Source organism: Lepidochelys kempii, chromosome 5, assembly GCF_965140285.1.
Source record: "Lepidochelys kempii isolate rLepKem1 chromosome 5, rLepKem1.hap1, whole genome shotgun sequence".
Lineage (NCBI taxonomy): Eukaryota > Metazoa > Chordata > Testudines > Cheloniidae > Lepidochelys > Lepidochelys kempii.
This window is the reverse complement of record NC_136384.1, coordinates 132,730,666-132,750,304: the sequence shown is the minus strand read 5'-3', so window position 1 is coordinate 132,750,304 and position 19,639 is coordinate 132,730,666. Positions and strand designations below refer to the sequence as shown.

Here is a 19,639-nt window from a genome sequence, read left to right as displayed (position 1 = left end):
AAAGACACGACCCTTTTCTCTTGTAGGTGTTTGTAAACTTTGCCAAGGACCAAAGCGATGATGACCACACAAAGGACATGTCATTGCACAAAAACCAGACTGTTGTGGACATTGCAATCCTTACTTCCTTTCTGCGAGATGAGAAGGTGAAAGAAAGTTGCGTGTGAGCTACCATAGGCAAGGACATGGTGTTGAGCAGAAGGAGGAGACAGCGCACCTTCCTTTGCATGGAATGGGATATTCCCAAAGGCGAAAGCTAGAGGATACAGAGGGAAAGATGTGAACTGGACACTCTACTGATAACCATTCAATGCAATGCAATTCAATGCAATGAAAACAAAATTCCAATTCAGAGGCAGTGCCTCTTGGGAGTCATTGCCTTGTTGTACTGTTCTCAAGTGACTGACTTGAATCTAGTTCATTACAGTATAACTCTGTGAAACTGTAGTATGGAACCCATTGGACACTGTGGGCTTTCAGCCATACTGTATTTTGTTCCTACATCATATACTTTTCCTAGGGTTGCAACAATCGTTCATTGAGGAATCATGGCCAGTGCTTATTTATTGATATTTTAAAGGTGTGCACGTTCATACTCTTTAACTTTTTTCATATTGGGAGTGGAATTTCCCTGGTGCTACATGCATTGCCGGCAATGAATGCACCGAAACAGTAAGTGCCAACCAGTTACCAAAAGGCACAGTGTTGTGGCCTTATTTTGTGTGTGGGGGGGGAATCACTTGACCAGCTACTCTGTAAAGATCTTTATAGACTGGTGGAGGTCAATGGGTAATAATCCTAAACCACGACGCATACTGTGTGTAGATGGTATGCAGAGATTTGATAACCTGTCTCATCATCCGCTGCAGGGGTAGCAGTGTGCACAACTGTGAACCTTGCAAATGTATGGGACTGTCCCACTAGCATTGAGACCAATCACCTGCTTCCTAACTAGCCTTTCTGTAGTTAAGTACTTTGCTGCTCCTCTTGAGGTACCACAGTAGTGCCACTTGGAAGGCTGCACAAGGACTGCGTAGAGAGCAGTGGATGAGAAGCAGAACTAGTGATCAGACTAGAGCAGCAAACTCAGTGGTTGCATATGCTGCTAATGCCCAGAGTACATTACAAAACACAAGACAGTCATTCTGCTACGTAGTGTCTTGAATTCCCGTTTCAAGGCAGCAGAAAGGTAACCAGCATCTGAAATTCTCTATTGCTTAGCTCAAATGTGGTGTCATTTCTGGCTTTGTCACTTAAACTGAAAACCTGATGAGATGTAGATTTTTTTTCAGTAGTATTATTTATGTCCTTAAAAAGGTAGCATAGTTAGGGTATGGAAATGCTTCAATTTGTTATAGGCATGTTGTTAAACAGGATCTATGCAACTCCCACTAGCACTGGCTTCAGCTCCAAAAATTTGCCTGAAACTCTCCTACATGGAAATTGAGATAGGGTTAGATTAATGTGATGTAGTTTCAGTTATTAGGTGAACCCTAATTGCAGAATTTACTTTTGTTCGTGTGGGAAACCACCTCATTCAAGTTCCCCTTGGGAACAACACCACAGTGACAGCTATCAGTCATCTAAATTTCAAAACTTTACCAAAAAATGTTTATCATGGTGAGACTTACTGACACACTCTCTCGTCTGGCTGTGCCTTGGGAGCACATCTGCACAAATGTGTTCCTCAGGTACCTTGGCCGTGCTTCAATACTTAAACCTGTGATAAAATAGCCCCTTGCTGATGCTGGGTCTAACTCTAAGCACATGAGCAGCCCCACTGACTTCAACAGGGCTATTTGTGCTTTACGTCCCTTGCTGAACCTGTGCCTCTAAAATGTATTTATTACCTCTTGATGCTCCTCCATCATGACTTGATTTTTTTCAGTAAATGCCCTGAAGTCTTACACTAATAAATATGGAAAGTGCCATGAACTGAAATTATCACTTTAGCAGCATTAGGCAATGTGATGGTAATTTATATACTTCCAGGCATCGATAAATTCAGCGTTTTATTAAATGAAGCACTGTGCAAAGGGTTAAGTCTACCAGTACTCACTGTATTCCTGCATTGGAATAAAGCAAACCAAGCTACAGCTCAGCTGAAGTGCCTTTGACATTCTGTATTCATAATTTAATCCACAGAATACAGTTGTAGAGGGGAAAGGACAGAAGAAGGGGTTAGTATACCTCATTTCTTAAAGCATAATCTGTATTGTACTTACAAGAACTCAATCAGACACTTCCCTACAGTATCCTCAGCGAGTTATTAATATAAATTAACAGTATACATTATATTTTCAAGAGCAGAGCTGTTATAAATATTGGGCCCAATCCTGCAGCTGTAACTCATACGATACTAAGGGCTGAAGGATCTGGGCTACGGTGTGATTTTCAGAGTCAGCGAACACACTGAACATTTAGTACCTCTGAAAACCAACACCACAAGTGGCACTAATTCACAATATCAACAGAAAGATTACAGCAATAGACTCAATCCTGCAATGCACAGAACTACCAGTCAGTATAGTACGAATGTGGGGTGTGCAAGTTTGAGCCCACTGCAATGGAGTTTATTTTAAACCATACAGATGGTTGCAGTTTTTTGATGGATGATTTCATTTGCAGTGCATAGACAGTGTACATATTTCTCCTAACCCTGCCAAAGAAGAAAGCCTTGAAGATTCCTAATGCACAATCTGGCTTCTATGATAAAAAGAAAGTTACCCTAGATGTTGAAGGTAACAGGAATATTTCACAACTCTTCAGTCCCTGGAGAAATCTCAGATCTTGTACATTTTTTTAATCTGTATGGAATCCAGCCTGTGCCATACAGTTCTCTCATACTGCTCTCTCACTCGATGAAATGATTTCCAACGACTTTTCTGCCCTTGGAGTTGGATGTCAGGCAAAATTATCCTAGTGCCACACATGTTACAATTGTGAACCACTCTGATAACAGAACTGCATTGAGGGCATTTATGTATTTGAAACAATGTTACCACTTACTGTATGCTATTAAATTGTTGCAACCCTTTTTGTAGTATATTTGTATTTCAATAAGGACGATACATGTTATTTTTCCCAAGATAAAGTGCTTCTCCCCTTCCTCATACCCCCCCCACCCTGCCCCCCAAAAATACTGTTGGTCCTTCATTCCAAGCACTTTATGCTGTCTGTAATGGGATCTATTTTTGCACTGGAATATCTATTAACTTTGCAAAATCTAGAGATTTCACAACAAAACTTTTAAGTTAAATCTTTCAATGGACATTTTCATTAAAAATAAATATATATATATATATTTGTATTTGCCAATAACTGTTTGTGAAGTATTAGGCATTTTAATTGCCTTGTATTAAGTCAAAAATAAAGCTGTAACAGCACTGTTCGACAAAATTTGCTGTTCTGCATTTACTGCTTAGAAGGGTGCTATTCATCTGTGACAAGCAGGAGGACCTTATGTTTGGCTTGTGATGTGAACTTCCGCACAAAGTGGAAAATTGTTTTACACCTTTCCCCATGAACTGAATGGTTTTAGTCCTTTAATGCAAACAATATTAATGTAAGTTTTACTTCTGCAGTCCAGTATGGTGGAGGGTAAATTTCAGTGTCATAGAATACCAGGGTTGGAAGGGACCTCAGGAGGTCATCTAGTCCAACCCCCTGCTCAAAGCAGGACCAAGCCCCAATTTTTGCTCCAGATCCCTAAATGGCCCCCTCAAGGATTGAACTCACAACCCTGGGTTTAACAGGCCAATGCTCAAACCACTGAGCTATCCCTCCCCCTCTGCCACATAACATCTGGTTATTAAAACTTAGTCCAGGTTAAGGTCAGAGATATTCAAATTTGATAGTAGTAGCGTAATCAAATCAGATTCAAGTTGAAGACCTAATCTAGCGCTTTGATTTTTTTTTTTTTTTTTTTTTAAGATAGGAAGAACTGATCTCTAAAGAAGTCAGTCTCCACTGAGTCTGACCTTGGTCCTATCATCCTGAGGATAGTGCCCGTGTCCTCTGTAATGCAGTGAACAGCTAAGGGGGGCTATTAGAGTTGGCAACTTCAATTAGAGCCTATCTGCACTGCATACACTTGCCCATGGGATGCGACTTAACATTTGTAAAGACAGTATTTTTCCCATTTATATTTGCTTTTATTTTAAAACTAGGCTTTAGTTGTAAGTCTTTACACACAAGTTGACTTATTCAGTGTATGAAGTAACTGAATTAACATCTTGGGGCAATGCTTTGTAAACTAGACCAAGATTTGATTTTTAGTCCCAGACGGATGGGCAACATGCACTGACACACTCAGTGACTCCTTCCAGCAAGTTAAGGGGAAAGATTACTGGCTCTAAAGGAACTATTATCTCGGCTGCTGGAACCAACATGTAGAACCTTCAGAATGCTGCATTTATAGAAGTATTATAGCCTCTTGGTTGGAAGAACAGGAAGAGTTTTAGGCATGTAATATAGCTATATAGAAGATGCAAAACAATAATCAATGCTTTTATTAGGCTTTAAGCTTTACAGTCTAGCAAAGCTTTCTTCAAAAGTATAGGCATATGTACTTTAGTGGACAGTTAATCTGATACACAATCCACAAAGAAACTCTCAGAATTAATCAGTTCATTCATAATCCATTTCAGCACAATAAACAAGTATTTGCATGGAGAGGTGATCCATGTAACTTACTGTTCAGTCGTAACTGAATAAAGGGGTGTAGACCCACAATAGAAAGTATTTAAGTAAATCGCAATACAGTACTTCAAGTAAAAAAGGTGCTCCTGATACTTAAGCGGAGTTCCCTATATCACCACTTGAACAATTTTACTGCAACATTTCTCATACCTAATTCCAACCTCATTGCAACCTTATTAAAAATAATAAATACAAGCAGACACATCCGTGAGATGTATGGTCAGCATGCAAAACCTAGGCTAGGATTCCTGCTTCTTAGGGCAACAAGTAGTAACTGGGAAGATGTGACCTTTTCAGGAGGTAGCAAAGTACATTATACAGATAACAGCTCTCTAATCTCCCTTGCACTGGCACAGTTGTGAGCTTTGGCAAGGGCCTTGTACCTTTTTGTACCAGTTATAGAATACTTCTGTATGGATGCATCTTCAAGTGGCAATAAGATGAGAAATTCATGGCTAATATGAAGCGTTTGCAGAGTTCATGGCATGGTGGACAGGCCTTGAATTCTTATTGTGGCATAGAGTGCAGAGGACTATGGCTAAGATTAAGCATGTGGATTCAGGTTTTATCCACATACTGTAAACTGAAGAATATTTGGCTAGATTATATTGGTATTGAGAGAGACCCATATGACAGTTCAGGATAAAAATGCTGTATGAAAGTTGTGTTGTCTGCCATTACATCAGTTGGTAGAAAACTATTTCAATGGTGAACAAGGCATAGGAATCAGGAGCATATTTTGCTGGGACTCCAGGAATCTAACACTCTCCCGCACTGAAATTAAATACACAGAATTAGGTAAATCAAGACAGCATTCTTAAATCAATTGTATTCTGAATTTTCAGTACACATGCTGAAAAGACAGAGCCTTCTTGCTTACCAGCTGCTACCACCCTAGCATCCTCATGGGCATAATGCCTCCCTGCTGCACGATTGTCAGGGTTCTCATTCCACCAGAGCACATGAACTGTGAAAACAAAAGCAAAACAAATTGAAGAGTGAGACCATAGCTAAATTACAGTATGAAATATCCTACAGGTCCTTTGCTCTGTTCTGAAATCCTCCACCCAGAAGCAGCAATTCATCAGACAACTACATTCTAAGACATTCCTTCTGCAGAGCTTTCCTTACACTGATTTTTAACACTGCATTTTCTAACCCTTTTAAGCCACAACTCTAGTTTCAGTAAACTGTCTTTAGACCCCATGTCAAGCTGAATTCAGGGAGACAGTGAACATGATTTCAGGGAAAAAGAAATACACAACTGTCTACCTAGTCAGAGCCAGTATGTCCATATGCAGCATCCATGATACTAATGGGGCTATCCTGGTGCATGTGTGCTCTTCCATGCACTTACAGTGACATCAGAACTAGTGCCAAGATGCTGCTCCTTTTCCCCTGGCAAGAGGGAGTAATTTGGCCATATTTGAGAGGGGAAGAGATCCATAAGCAAGCATGAGGCAGACTTATTTATAAATTTAAATCCTTTCAATGATTTCAGGGCTTGCTTATCAGCAAGATGTGTATATATGGAGTTTCAATTCCCCACAGGGCTTGTGCTGGCACTGGTTCGTAGCAGGCTTACAGGGAGAGGGAGAGCTCAGTGGTTTGAACATTAGCCTGCTAAACCCAGGGTTGTCAGTTCAATCCTTGAGGGGGCAAAAATCTGTTGGATGATTTAACTGGGGATTGGTCCTGCTTTGAGCAGGGGGTTGGACTAGATGACCTCCTGAGGTCCCTTCCAACCCTGAGATTCTATGAGACAAGCACCCCATCATCATCATACCAGTGCTCGGTACTAGCATTATGGATGCAGACTCTGGGCAAGTAAAGTTATGGTGACAGAAATGATAAGACATCACAGTTTTTGATTAGCTAAAGCCATACAAGAGGCCCAGGATCCAAAATGCAGCCTCCAAAGTTGTAGTTACATTAATCAGGAGTCTGAACACTCTCATGAGTATTGCTGATTTGCACCTTTGCCCCTCTGTGCCCATGACTGTACTGGAAACTGACTAGTATTGTACCTCTGTTAAGTAATCCATATTCTGTGTGGAAAACACCAATCAGCTTCGTGTAGCCTGTATTGAGATGAGCATTGATTGCAGCTCTGAACGCTTGGCCCCACAGAGCTGGCCCACCAGGCTTCATCTGAAAAGTAACCATCTCATACACCCCTGATGGAAAAAGAATACAGTAGTACAAACCACAAAATGTCAAATTAATCGTCTGATTCTCTAAAAGGTATAAAAATTTTACAAGCCATCCTCACATTTATTGTGATTCAGTTAAAGCAGTAACTTTCAACTCTTTGGGGTTAATAGACCAAAACATTTCTCCAAATGGTCCCAAGATCCATCATGTCACACAGGAATACAGGTCACAGAAAAGAAATCAACAAAATCTCTTGAGTCTACAGAAAGATGAACAATCTGAACTAGCCCAGATCTTACTACCCTTTCTGAAACTGACAGTGTCCTTTGTGGTCAATATTATTTGTGACGACATAACCACTACATGAATCTTGGCAGCATCCATCACAGCAAGAGGTGTCCTAAGGCCAAAGCAGCAATCACTGACCAGACACCTGGGACAAACGTATCAGCTCTATCCTTCAAGGGTCTTTCCTGTTTGAGGAGGAACTACAGGAAGGGCAAGGTTTACAGATTGGACTCCAGGCTTGCTGAAAGACATGCCACCTTTAACATTGACATTCCAGGGATTAATCTGTACTGACACCAATGTAAATGTGATCTCAAACAAAAACTCTAATATAAATCAAGGTAAGTGCCACCAGGCAATATATCTTCCAATTTAATCCTCCAACTCTGGACAGCATATACATTTTAGCTCCATTCTACACATAAGTGGAAGGCAACAAATTGACATTTTTAAAAAATCTGTTACCTGCTTACTTTTAACAGGAAGTTAGCCAGGGTTTATCTACCTGTTAACTAAAACTAAATAAAAGGCCCAGAATCCAAAACTCACTAATGTAGAACAAAGGTTCTTTTTTATATATACAGATATACACACAAATACCACAGATTAAATCTCCACCATTTCCAAATAGTTGAGAAAATTCCATGTAATAAACAATATGAGGTTTGGATGGCTTGATAAATAGATGGATGAACAGTTAAAACTGGCAACACTGTTACTGAAGGATTAGAGAAGATGTAGATAGTAGATAGATAGGAAAATATTTGTGGCCAACATGCCTTATAAAAAACGCAATGAATTCTACATGAATGATGCATATTTACCTCATAGAAGGTTTTTAAAATCACGATTGTGACAAAACAAGAAAAAAAAAACATAGTTCCTAAACAGAGAGAAAAGTGAATGGATTTGTGAAAAATCTGAGTGTCATCTGCTAAACTGACCTTGTGCGTGAAATCACACTACAAATTGCAGCAATCTTATTTTCTTTTATACTGTAAAACATGAAATCTGTAAGCGAGAAGGGATACTGGATTGTCTTTTAATATCTCTAGAAAATGCATTCCCATACATTAAGCAAAGAAGCAAGTTAAGAGAAAAATATTCAGAGCATTGCTGTAGGGGGAATAGATTGCTCATCTTAGCTGTTCATCCATCCAATTTTCCAATTCATTCCCAACCATACTGCACAGGGCTTTAGCCACCACTCATGAAAGTGCAAGTTCACACACACACACACACACACACAAACGTATGCTGTGCCCTACCCTAACCTACATATTCCTGTAAAAGAAAGTCACTGTTGAACTTTTCCCTAGACTTTTACACATTTGGTTAAAACATTAAGCTATTTCTTATTATTGAATCCACATTGATAGCTTTAATCAATACAAAGACAGATAAAGCTCACCCCCTTCCTTTGAAGGCTTCCCAATCTCACACCAAGGTACCAGGTAAACGATTTCATTGTTTTGTTTATTCAAGAAGGGCAGAACTGGAGAGATGAATTTTCCTTGCCATTCTTTATCATTGGCTACTGCTTTCCGGACTTCTGCTCTATGGGCAAAGTTATCTACCAGAAAGGGAAAGACATTAAAATTCTATATTCAGCTCTGTCAGACTGGATTCAATTAAAATAAATGTATTATGAGGAGACAAACTATTCACAGAATCACAGAATATTAGAGTTGGAAGAGACCGCAGGTCATCTAGTCCAACCCCCTGTTCAAAGCAGGACCTACAAGCAGCTTTGTCAAGCCGGGCCTTAAAAACCTCTAAGGATGGAGATTCCACCACCTCCCTCTGTAACCCATTCCAGTGCTTCACCACCCTCATAGTGAAATAGTTTTTCCTAATATCCAGCCTAGACCTCCCCCACTGCATCTTAAGACCATTGTTCCTTATTCTGTCACCTGCCACCATGGAGAACAGCCCATCTCCATCCTCTTTGGAACCCCCCATTCAGGTAGTTGAAGGCTGCTATCAAATCCCCCCTCACTCTTCTCTTCTGCAACCTAAATATGCCCAGTTCCCTCAGCCTCTCCTCATAAGTCATGTGCCCCAGCCCCATAATCATTTTCATTGCCCTCCACCGGACTCGCTCCAATTTGTCCACATTCTTTCTGTAGTGGGGGGCCCAAAACTGGATGCAATATTCCAGATGTGGCCTCACCAATGCTGAATAGAGGAGAATTATCACTTCCCTCTATCGGCTCGCAATGCTCCTATTAATGCAGCCCAATATGCTGTAAGCCTTCTTGGCAACAAGGGCACACTGCTGACTCATATCCAGCTTCTCGTCCTCTGTAATCCCTAGGTCCTTTTCTGCTGAACTGTTGCTTAGCCAGTCGTTTCCTAGACTGTAGCAGTGCATGGGATTCTTCTGTCCTAAGTGCAGGACGCTGCACTTGTCCTTGTTGAACCTCATCAGATTTCTTTTGGCCCAAACCTCCAATTTGCCTCAGTCACTCTGGACCCTATCCCTACCCTCCAGAGTATCCACCTCTCCCCATAGCTTAATGTCATCCGTGAACATTCAAAAGTTAAATTCAGGGTAATTTTTTTTAAAATGACAACGTAAGAACAGTTTAACTTTCTTCAGGAATATCCTCTTTTGCCCTCAGAGTTAATCTAACAATTTTCAGAACAAACCAATTTTCCAAGCAAAATTCCCATCAATATTAAAGCAGGGTTTTTTAATGAAAGCTGGTGGCCACAGTATCTCAGTATCAAGAAGTTGGCACTAAGTCTTTCATGTATACGCTTTCTAAACCTACTAGATATTTGGCTATTGGTACAAAATAAGAAGGGACAGGGAAATGGAAATAAGAAAATAAGTAGTGGCTTAGCCTTTTCCATAAACAGATTTGCTTTAGGCTTCTAATTTTAGGTTGAGTTTTTGCTCATATGAGAATATTTTTTATTAATTCTCCCTTATGTAACATTAAGTATGCTTTGTTTGGCTATATGAAACACTACTAAACCATAAATCTTTCAGACAGCTTTTCAAACAAAGGAAAAGCATAAAATTTCTTGATTAAATTTGCCATTTTTAAGGGCTCAGTAACAATCCTAAATCCTGCTTGTTACCTTGAATAACTAGGATATATGAAAGTACACAGACGCACACACAGAATTTTCAATAATTTAAGAAAAGAAAGCCACACAAATGAATAATGAGACATACCAGTATCTTGACATAAATACAGGGAATAACTAAGCAAATTAATTTTAATTAGCTTTGTTTTTACATCTTTTTTGTTATCTAAGTGCATCAGAAAAAGACAGAGAATGATGTGTAGCCACACTGGAGCATGGTTAGAGAACAAATAAAGCAAGTAAAACAAAACAAAAACACACAAGCTTCATCCCAATTTTCCCTAATAAATTAGTTTCTCAGTGGTTTACCCTTCAAAAATGAATTTAAGTAATTAACTAAGTAAAAAGAGAAGCAATTGAACAGACAACAAATTTGGAGAAATTAACGAAGATTAGAATTATGTGTTAATCATTGCTAAATCTGAATTCAAAATATTTTGCCCTACAGATGCTAGATCAATTAGTAGGTAAAAGGATATTCTAGACAGTTGCTCAGACTTCATGAGGCTCTATCAATGTAAAGGGGGGATCTGGGGAAAATTTTAAAAAGGATACTAATGCCCCAGAGTAGAAATAAATCCTAATCTACTATACGATACCTGAAGTCTTAACCCCTGCACCTGCACAAAACTGCAATGATTTCAGGGCTGCTATGTGTGGGTGCAAGGGTCCATCCACACAGCTCTCTTTGCAGGATTGGAGCTTTATTTGGTCCCGGAATATCCTCCAGTACGACAGTGACTCCAAGCACACAAGAAAACTGATTAAACATTATCTGAGCAAGAAAGGTGAGAGAGGAATCTAAAATATTGGACTGGCCACCTAAGAACTATACATATGCACACTTTAACCTGAAGAACCCAAACCTACTTCCACTGAAATCAATTTTAAAAATTCTCATTGATTTCAATAGCGCAGGATCAGGCCCTAAGTTTGAATGTGTACTGCAATTAAGAGTCTCAATTGCAATTCCTCCATTAACTATTTTAGAGTCCTGTAAGACAGTGTAGCATGGAGATATAAAAAATGCTTCACCTTAATTCTGCAAGTACAGTAGAACCTCAGAATTATGAACACCAGAGTTACGAACTGACCGGCCAACCACACACCTCATTTGGAACCGGAAGTACGCAATCTGTGGATGAGGGGAAAGCGGTGGACGTGTTATTCCTTGACTTTAGCAAAGCTTTTGACACTGTCTCCCACACTATTCTTGCCAGCAAGTTAAAGAAGTACGGGCTGGATGAATGGACTCTAAGGTGGATAGAAAGCTGGCTAGATAATCAGGCTCAACGGGTAGTGATCAATGGCTCCATGTCTAGTTGGCAGCCAGTATCAAGCAGAGTGCCCCAAGGGTCGGTCCCAGGGCTGGTTTTGTTCAATATCTTCATTAGTGATCTGGAGGATGACATGGATTGCACCCTCAGCAAGTTTGCAAATGACACTACACTGGGAGGAGTGCTAGATACACTGGAGAATAGGGATAAGGTCCAGAGTGACCTAGACAAATTGAAGGATTGGGCCAAAAGAAATCTGATGAGGTTCAACAAGGATAAGTGCAGAGGATAAGACAGAAGAATCCCATGCACTGCTACAGATTAGGGACTGAGTGGCTACAGAAACGGACCTAGGGACTACAGTGGACATGAAGCTGGATATGAGTCAACAGTGTGCCCTTGTTGCCAAGAAGGCTTTGGGCTATATAAGTAGGAGCATTGCCAGCAGATCGAGGGATGTGATCATTCCCCTCTATTTGGCACTGGTGAGACCTCATCTGGAGTACCATGTTCAGTTTTGGGCCCCACATTACAAGAAGGATGTGGAAAAATTGGAAAACATCCAGCCGAGGGCAACAAAAATGATTAGGGGGCTGGAGCACATGATTTATGAGGAGCAGCTGAGGGAAATGAGGTTATTTAGTCTGCAGAAGAGAAGAATGAGGGGGGATTTGATAGTTTCTTTCAACTACCTGAAAGGGGGTTCCAAAGAGGATTGATCTAGACTGTTCTTGGTGGTAGCAGACGACAGAACAAGGAGTAATGGACTCAAGTTGCAGTGGGGGAGGTTTAGGTTGGATATTAGGAAAAACTTTTTCACTAGGAGGGTGGTGAAGCACTGGAATGGGTTATCTAGGGAGGAAGTGGAATCTCCATCCTTAGAGGTTTTTAAGGTCAGGCTTGACAAAGTCCTGGCTAAGACGATTTATTTGGGATTGGTCCTGCTTTGAGCTGGGGGCTGGACTAGGTGACCTCCTGAAGTCCCTTCCAACCCTGATATTCTATGAATCAGGCAAGAGCAGAGACAAAAAAAAAAAAAAAAAAGAAGCAAATACAGTACTGTGTTAAACGTAATCTACTAAAAAAAATAAAGGGAAAGTTAAAAAAAAAAGGTTTGACAAGATAAGGAAACTGTTTCTGTGCTGGTTTCATTTAAATTAACGTGGTTAAAACCAGCATTTTTCTTCTGCACAGTAAAGTTTCAAAGCTGTCAATTAAGTCAATGTTTAGTTGCAAACTTTTGAAAGAACCACCATAATGTTTTGTTCAGAGTTAAAGTGAGCTGTAGCTCACGAAACCTTATGCTCAAATAAATTTGTTAGTCTCTAAGGTGCCACAAGTACTCCTTTTCTTTTTGCGAACATTCAGAGTTACAAACAACCTCCATTCGAGGTGTTCGAAACTCTGAGGCTCTACTGTATTTGTTTTCAGTTGTCAGTATAGGAGCTATTCTCTAATCCTTCATTTATAAGAGCCCAAGACAAACATCCTGTTTCATCTGTCTAAAGCACATGACACACAAGAGCAATATGAAGTGATGCTGCGCATACCAAACTTCCAAATATGGATGGCCTTATTCATGCCCCCAAACTCCGCAGTCCAGATTCCAACCATCTCTGAATGAGCTGTGCGCAGGTGGATGTGTTTATTGACCATTTCTACAAACTCCTTCATCTTTGATGGCTTAACATCATAGGTACGAATTTCATAAAACGTGCCATCACTTTGCCTGGGCCCTGTAGCCAAAGATGCGCGGACCTGAACAGAGAATGTTTAAAAAATAACTAAAGTTACTACTGGAGACATAAAACAATCTGCCAGTTCATTCTAGATTTCAGTGCATCTCATTTCTAGATAGAAGCTGGTAGCAATGCCTATAATTTAGCCTGCTTAATACTTTCCACTGTAAAGGATTCCTGACACCTTTTGAGCAGCTCTCTCACCTCCATTGTTTGCAGTAGCCCTTTAATACTTGGCAAGGGATAGCCCTCAGGCCATTGAGGTACCTTTTCTTTTTCCAATGAAATTCTGATCAGTTTTTGCCGAGATATTAACTGTTAAAAATCAGCAGTTCCCTTCTCTCATTTCCTCTCCTCAGGAAGTTTTTGGCAGGATATCAAAAATAATGACTAAACAGGAGCATTCTGAGGCCAGGCTGATGTTGCTACCAAAGCAAGAGCAGAACCAACACATAATGTACTGGGAACATCTGAGAGATGCCACAGCAGCTCCCACAGACCCAGCCCATAGCCGCAGTCACCTCTCTACTCCTAACATAAGAATAGTTATACTGGGTCAGACCAATGGTCCATTTAGCCTAGTATCCTGTCCTCTGATTGTGGTCAGTGCCAGATACTTCAGAGGGAATGAACAGGGCTATTATCGAGTGATCCATCCCCTGTCGTCTAGTCTCAGCTTCTGGCAGTCAAAGGTTAAGGGACACCCAGAGCATTGGGTTGAGCACCTGAGCATCTTGGCATTAAATTATCTTTTTCAAACTCAGTTATCATTTTAGCCTTCACAACATCCCTTGGTAACAAGTTCCATAGGTTGACAATGTGCTGTGTGATGAAGAACTTTCTTAAATACATCACTCCGCGGGAACCCCTGCTACACAAATACCTTAAAGTGCACTACATATGGTATAGATAGCCATTTAAATAAATTTTGGGGTATCCTAACTTTAGCCTTGATGGAGATATCCCTGGATTCCTTTCAGGTTCATTGTTTCTTAATGCAAGAAGATTGTCACAAAAATTTTAAACCTGCACATATTTTGAGTAACCACAATTGTGCAATGTGTTATCATTTACCCACTCAATGTCAAGCTTCAAAAGGACAAAAAAAATTCAAGGAGTACTTGTGGCACCTTAGAGACTAACCAATTTATTAGAGCATAAGCTTTCGTGAGCTTTCAATAAATTGGTTAGTCTCTAAGGTGCCACAAGTACTCCTTTTCTTTTTGCGAATACAGACTAACACGGCTGTTACTCTGAAAAAAAATTCAGAGAACCATAGAGGCAAATGGTGAATCAGTGTCAAGGTCACAGTTTCTGCCCTTCATATCCTTCATGAGTGCCAACAGCACATGTTCAGAGATTGTTCTGACATGCATTTCAAGGATTAAAGTCTGTATAATTGACTGGTTCCATAAGACACCAGTCACTGTTGCTTCATCTTTCCCCTTTCCACAAGAAGCTGCCCCAGGTCCCTGGAGGACTCCAAGGGCTCAGCTACATAACAAAATGTGGTTGTTTGAGAACATGATTGTGAGCAGTCAAGTGGATGACATTATGCCGACCAGAGTTTATTGCAGCTTACACTTACCTCCAAGTCATGGCTAGTATTGCGTCATCCAACTCAAATGTTTACGCACCATTATATTTTGCAATGTAGACAAGGCCTAAAAAGCACTAGTAAGTGCAGCACTAACCTGGATCAACTTCTGTGTGCAGAGGGCAATTGTTCAGAGTTTCCAATTTAAGAACAATGTCTTTAGAGGCGGTCACTGCATTGCTACAATGTGATGTTACAGTATCGTGTTGCAATGATGTATCAGTCCCAATAATATTGTGGGAATACCTTGAATATCAAAAGCCAGAGCCTGTTCGGTGCAAGTCAGAATGAGAGGGAACCTTGGGATACTGACATTTCAAGAAGTGAAAGCTTGCCACTGTGTTACCTGGCTGTCTGGACCGAGGAGAAGCTGAAGTTATCTTCAAAGTGAAGGTGTAAAACCCACAATGTGGCTGCCATTGCCACTCTTTGAGTTTGAATCTGTGCTTGCTTTAGAACAGCGATTTTTTTTTTTCTTTCTTTTTTGACAGAGAGACCAAGTTTCTATTCATGGAAATCGTTGGAGCGAAACAGTGAAAATGCACCTAGCACATGTAAGTTACTGCAGGGAGCCAGAGCAGAAACGGGCTAACCCTTTCTGTATGTTCACAGACAAGTAAGAGGGGCTGTGCAGCGCTCACACAGGGTTGGTTTCATGAGTCACTAAGGACCAGGACAGTGACTCCTCCTTACTGTCTGCACTGCGCAGCAGCAACATGGTCTCCAGCCACCTGCAGGGGCAGCACCAACTCAACTCCCCGCTCCCTCCTGCTCCCCCTTCATGCCCCCAGGGGTTCCCTCCCCTCTCTTGCCCAGGCCCCCATAGTGCCATGCCACCACCCCTCTCCATGCCTCTATACAGCCTCACCCCTGATGCCCCCAGCCGCTTCCCCTAACTGCCATGCCCCTCCCCCACCCAGCTCCATGCCCCTTTACTGCCTTATTCCCACCCCATACCACCAAATCCCTCCCCCACCCAGCTCCATGCCCCTTTACTGCCTCCCCACTCCCATGCCCCAGCGCCCCCATACCACCAAATCCCTCCCCCACCAGGCTCCATGCCCCTTTACTGCCTCCCCACTCCCATGCCCCAGCGCCCCCATACCACCAAATCCCTCCCCCACCCAGCTCCATGCCCCTTTACTGCCTCCCCACTCCCATGCCCCAGCGCCCCCATACCACCAAATCCCTCCCCCACCCAGCTCCATGCCCCTTTACTGCCTCCCCACTCCCATACCCCAGCACCCCCATACCACCAAATCCCTCCCCCACCCAGCTCCATGCCCCTTTACTGCATCCCCCCTCCCATGCCCCAGCGCCCCCATACCACCAAATCCCTCCCCCACCCAGCTCAATGCCCCTTTACTGCCTCCCCCCTCCCATGCCCCAGCGCCCCCATACCACCAAATCCCTCCCCCACCCAGCTCCATGCCCCCCTTTACTGCCTCCCCCTCCCATGCCCCAGCACCCCCATACCACCAAATCCCTCCCCCACCCAGCTCCATGCCCCCCTTTACTGCCTCCCCCTCCCATGCCCCAGCGCCCCCATACCACCAAATCCCTCCCCCACCCAGCTCCATGCCCCCCTTTACTGCCTCCCCCTCCCATGCCCCAGCACCCCCATACCACCAAATCCCTCCCCCACCCAGCTCCATGCCCCTTTACTGCCTCCCCCTCCCGTGCCCCAGCGCCCCCATACCACCAAATCCCTCCCCCACCCAGCTCCATGCCCCCCTTTACTGCCTCCCCCTCCCATGCCCAGCACCCCCATACCACCAAATCCCTCCCCCACCCAGCTCCATGCCCCTTTACTGCCTCCCCACTCCCATGCCCCAGCGCCCCCATACCACCAAATCCCTCCCCCACCCAGCTCCATGCCCCTTTACTGCCTCCCCCCTCCCATGCCCCAGCGCCCCCATACCACCAAATCCCTCCCCCACCCAGCTCCATGCCCCTTTACTGCCTCCCCCCTCCCATGCCCCAGCGCCCCCATACCACCAAATCCCTCCCCCACCCAGCTCCATGCCCCCCTTTACTGCCTCCCCCTCCCATGCCCCAGCGCCCCCATACCACCAAATCCCTCCCCCACCCAGCTCCATGCCCCTTTACTGCCTCCCCCCTCCCATGCCCCAGCACCCCCATACCACCAAATCCCTCCCCCACCCAGCTCCATGCCCCTTTACTGCCTCCCCCCTCCCATGCCCCAGCGCCCCCATACCACCAAATCCCTCCCCCACCCAGCTCAATGCCCCTTTACTGCCTCCCCCTCCCATGCCCCAGCACCCCCATACCACCAAATCCCTCCCCCACCCAGCTCCATGCCCCCCTTTACTGCCTCCCCCTCCCATGCCCCAGCACCCCCATACCACCAAATCCCTCCCCCACCCAGCTCCATGCCCCCCTTTACTGCCTCCCCCTCCCATGCCCCAGCACCCCCATACCACCAAATCCCTCCCCCACCCAGCTCCATGCCCCCCTTTACTGCCTCCCCACTCCCATGCCCCAGCGCCCCCATACCACCAACCCCCTCCCCCACCCAGCTCCATGCCCCTTTACTGCCTCCCCCTCCCGTGCCCCAGCGCCCCCATACCACCAAATCCCTCCCCCACCCAGCTCCATGCCCCTTTACTGCCTCCCCCTCCCATGCCCCAGCGCCCCCATACCACCAACCCCCTCCCCCACCCAGCTCCATGCCCCTTTACTGCCTCCCCACTCCCATGCCCCAGCGCCCCCATACCACCAAATCCCTCCCCCACCCAGCTCCATGCCCCTTTACTGCCTCCCCCCTCCCATGCCCAGCACCCCCATACCACCAAATCCCTCCCCCACCCAGCTCCATGCCCCTTTACTGCCTCCCCCCTCCCATGCCCCAGCACCCCCATACCACCAAATCCCTCCCCCACCCAGCTCCATGCCCCTTTACTGCCTCCCCACTCCCATGCCCCAGCGCCCCCATACCACCAAATCCCTCCCCCACCCAGCTCCATGCCCCTTTACTGCCTCCCCCCTCCCATGCCCCAGCGCCCCCATACCACCAAATCCCTCCCCCACCCAGCTCCATGCCCCTTTACTGCATCCCCCCTCCCATGCCCCAGCGCCCCCATACCACCAACCCCCTCCCCCACCCAGCTCCATGCCCCCCTTTACTGCCTCCCCCCCACGCCCCAGCCGCCCCTGCACTGCCCCCCACCCCTCCCCACACCCTGACTGACACACCCCTCTCTCCCTCCCTCCCCCGCGCCCCCATGACGCCACGCCCCCTCCCTTCGCCCTCCTCTGCCCCTCGCGAGGGGGGCCCCGCCCGGCCGTTACCTGGGGGCAGGCCCGGGCCCGGCGCGCGCCCCGCAGGAGCAGGGCTCGGAGGCCCAGCATGGCGGCGGGCCGGACGCCTGTGCGCGCGGACAGAGGCGCTGGGGGCCGCTCCCCGCGGAGCGCGAGCGCAATCGGCGTCGGCGCGTGCCCCTGCCCACGATCGACAGCCCCGCCCCGTCTCGCTCGGCCCCTCCCGCCGCACGAGGCTCCCAGCACGTTACGGTGGCTACGGAAACGGAAGAAGGAAAAAAATGCTCAGCGCGAAAGGGCCCTCGCGCAGCGCCTGGGCCTTCTCCAGGAGGAATGGGCAATACCACAGCGGCAGGGGCGGGCTCTCTGCGCATGCGCTACACGCAGCCAATCCCGGCCGCAGGGCGTCGCCCGCGCAACGGGCCCTGGCGACAGCTGGGCCCCGTCCGAGTGTGGCGCTCGTGGCTCGGTGCCCCGCCCTGAGGAGTGGGGGCCCCCTGCGCCCCCACATTCCCCCGACTCCCCCCCACTGAGCCCCCCACAACAGCCACCCCCTGCGCCCCCACATTCCCCCGACTCCCCCCCACTGAGCCCCCCACAACAGCCACCCCACTGCACCCCCACATTCCCCCGACTCCTCTCCACTGCCACGCCCCGCCCCCTGTGCCCCCAATGAGCCCCCCACAACAGCCACCCCCTGGGCCCCCACATTCCCCCGACTCCCCCCACTAAGCCCCCCACAACAGCCACCCCCTGCGCCCCCACATTCCCCCGACTCCCCCCCACTGAGCCCCCCAACAGCCACCCCCTGCGCCCCCACATTCCCCCGACTCCTCTCCGCTGCCACGCCCCGCCCCCTGCACCCCCACTGAGCCCCCCACAACAGCCACCCCCTGCGCCCCCACATTCCCCCGACTCCCCCCCACTGAGCCCCCCAACAGCCACCCCCTGCGCCCCCACATTCCCCCGACTCTCCCCCACTGAGCCCCCCACAACAGCCACCCCCTGCGCCCCCACATTCCCCCGACTCCTCTCCGCTGCCACGCCCCGCCCCCTGCACCCCCACTGAGCCCCCCACAACAGCCACCCCCTGCACCCCCACATTCCCCCGACTCCCCCCCACTGAGCCCCCCACAACAGCCACCCCCTGCGCCCCCACATTCCCCCGACTCCCCCCCACTGAGCCCCCCACAACAGCCACCCCCTGCGCCCCCACATTCCCCCGACTCCCCCCCACTAAGCCCCCCACAACAGCCACCCCCTGCACCCCCACATTCCCCCGACACCCCCCCACTGAGCCCCCCACAACAGCCACCCCCCTGCACCCCCACATTCCCCCGACTCCCCCCCACTGAGCCCCCCAACAGCCACCCCCTGCGCCCCCACATTCCCCCGACTCCTCTCCGCTGCCACGCCCCGCCCCCTGCACCCCCACTGAGCCCCCCACAACAGCCACCCCCCTGCGCCCCCACATTCCCCCGACTCCCCCCCACTGAGCCCCC

The 19,639-nt window shown here is 46.5% G+C and overlaps 2 protein-coding genes across 12 annotated transcripts in view; one reads left to right on the top strand and one right to left on the bottom strand.

The window, feature by feature from the left end:
• ABCA1 (ATP binding cassette subfamily A member 1) overlaps positions 1 to 3,037 on the top strand; it is a 138,883-nt gene extending 135,846 nt beyond the window's left edge. For all 9 annotated transcript variants that reach the window (XM_073345952.2, XM_073345951.2, XM_073345950.2 and 6 more), the window contains one exon: positions 27 to 3,037. In XM_073345952.2, coding sequence (XP_073202053.1) covers positions 27 to 167 — 141 coding nt within the window. In that variant the 3' untranslated portion in view covers positions 168 to 3,037. The remainder of the gene's footprint in view (positions 1 to 26) is intronic.
• Positions 3,038 to 4,496: 1,459 nt separating this feature from the next.
• On the bottom strand, positions 4,497 to 18,332 carry NIPSNAP3A (nipsnap homolog 3A). Of its 3 annotated transcripts, none has more exons than XM_073345959.2 (6): positions 18,168 to 18,332; positions 13,070 to 13,277; positions 8,555 to 8,716; positions 6,729 to 6,878; positions 5,582 to 5,668; positions 4,497 to 5,475 (listed from the first exon to the last, which is right to left on the bottom strand). In XM_073345959.2, the coding sequence occupies exons 1-6, from the start codon at positions 18,225 to 18,227 to the stop codon at positions 5,399 to 5,401; spliced, it is 744 nt and encodes a 247-aa protein (XP_073202060.1). In that variant the 5' UTR covers positions 18,228 to 18,332; the 3' UTR covers positions 4,497 to 5,398. The 3 variants fall into 3 exon arrangements, with proteins under 3 accessions (XP_073202060.1, XP_073202061.1, XP_073202062.1); XM_073345960.2 differs by lacking the exon at positions 18,168 to 18,332 and adding an exon at positions 15,202 to 15,598; XM_073345961.2 differs by lacking the exon at positions 18,168 to 18,332 and adding an exon at positions 14,953 to 15,179.
• Between the last annotated feature and the right edge of the window lie 1,307 nt (positions 18,333 to 19,639).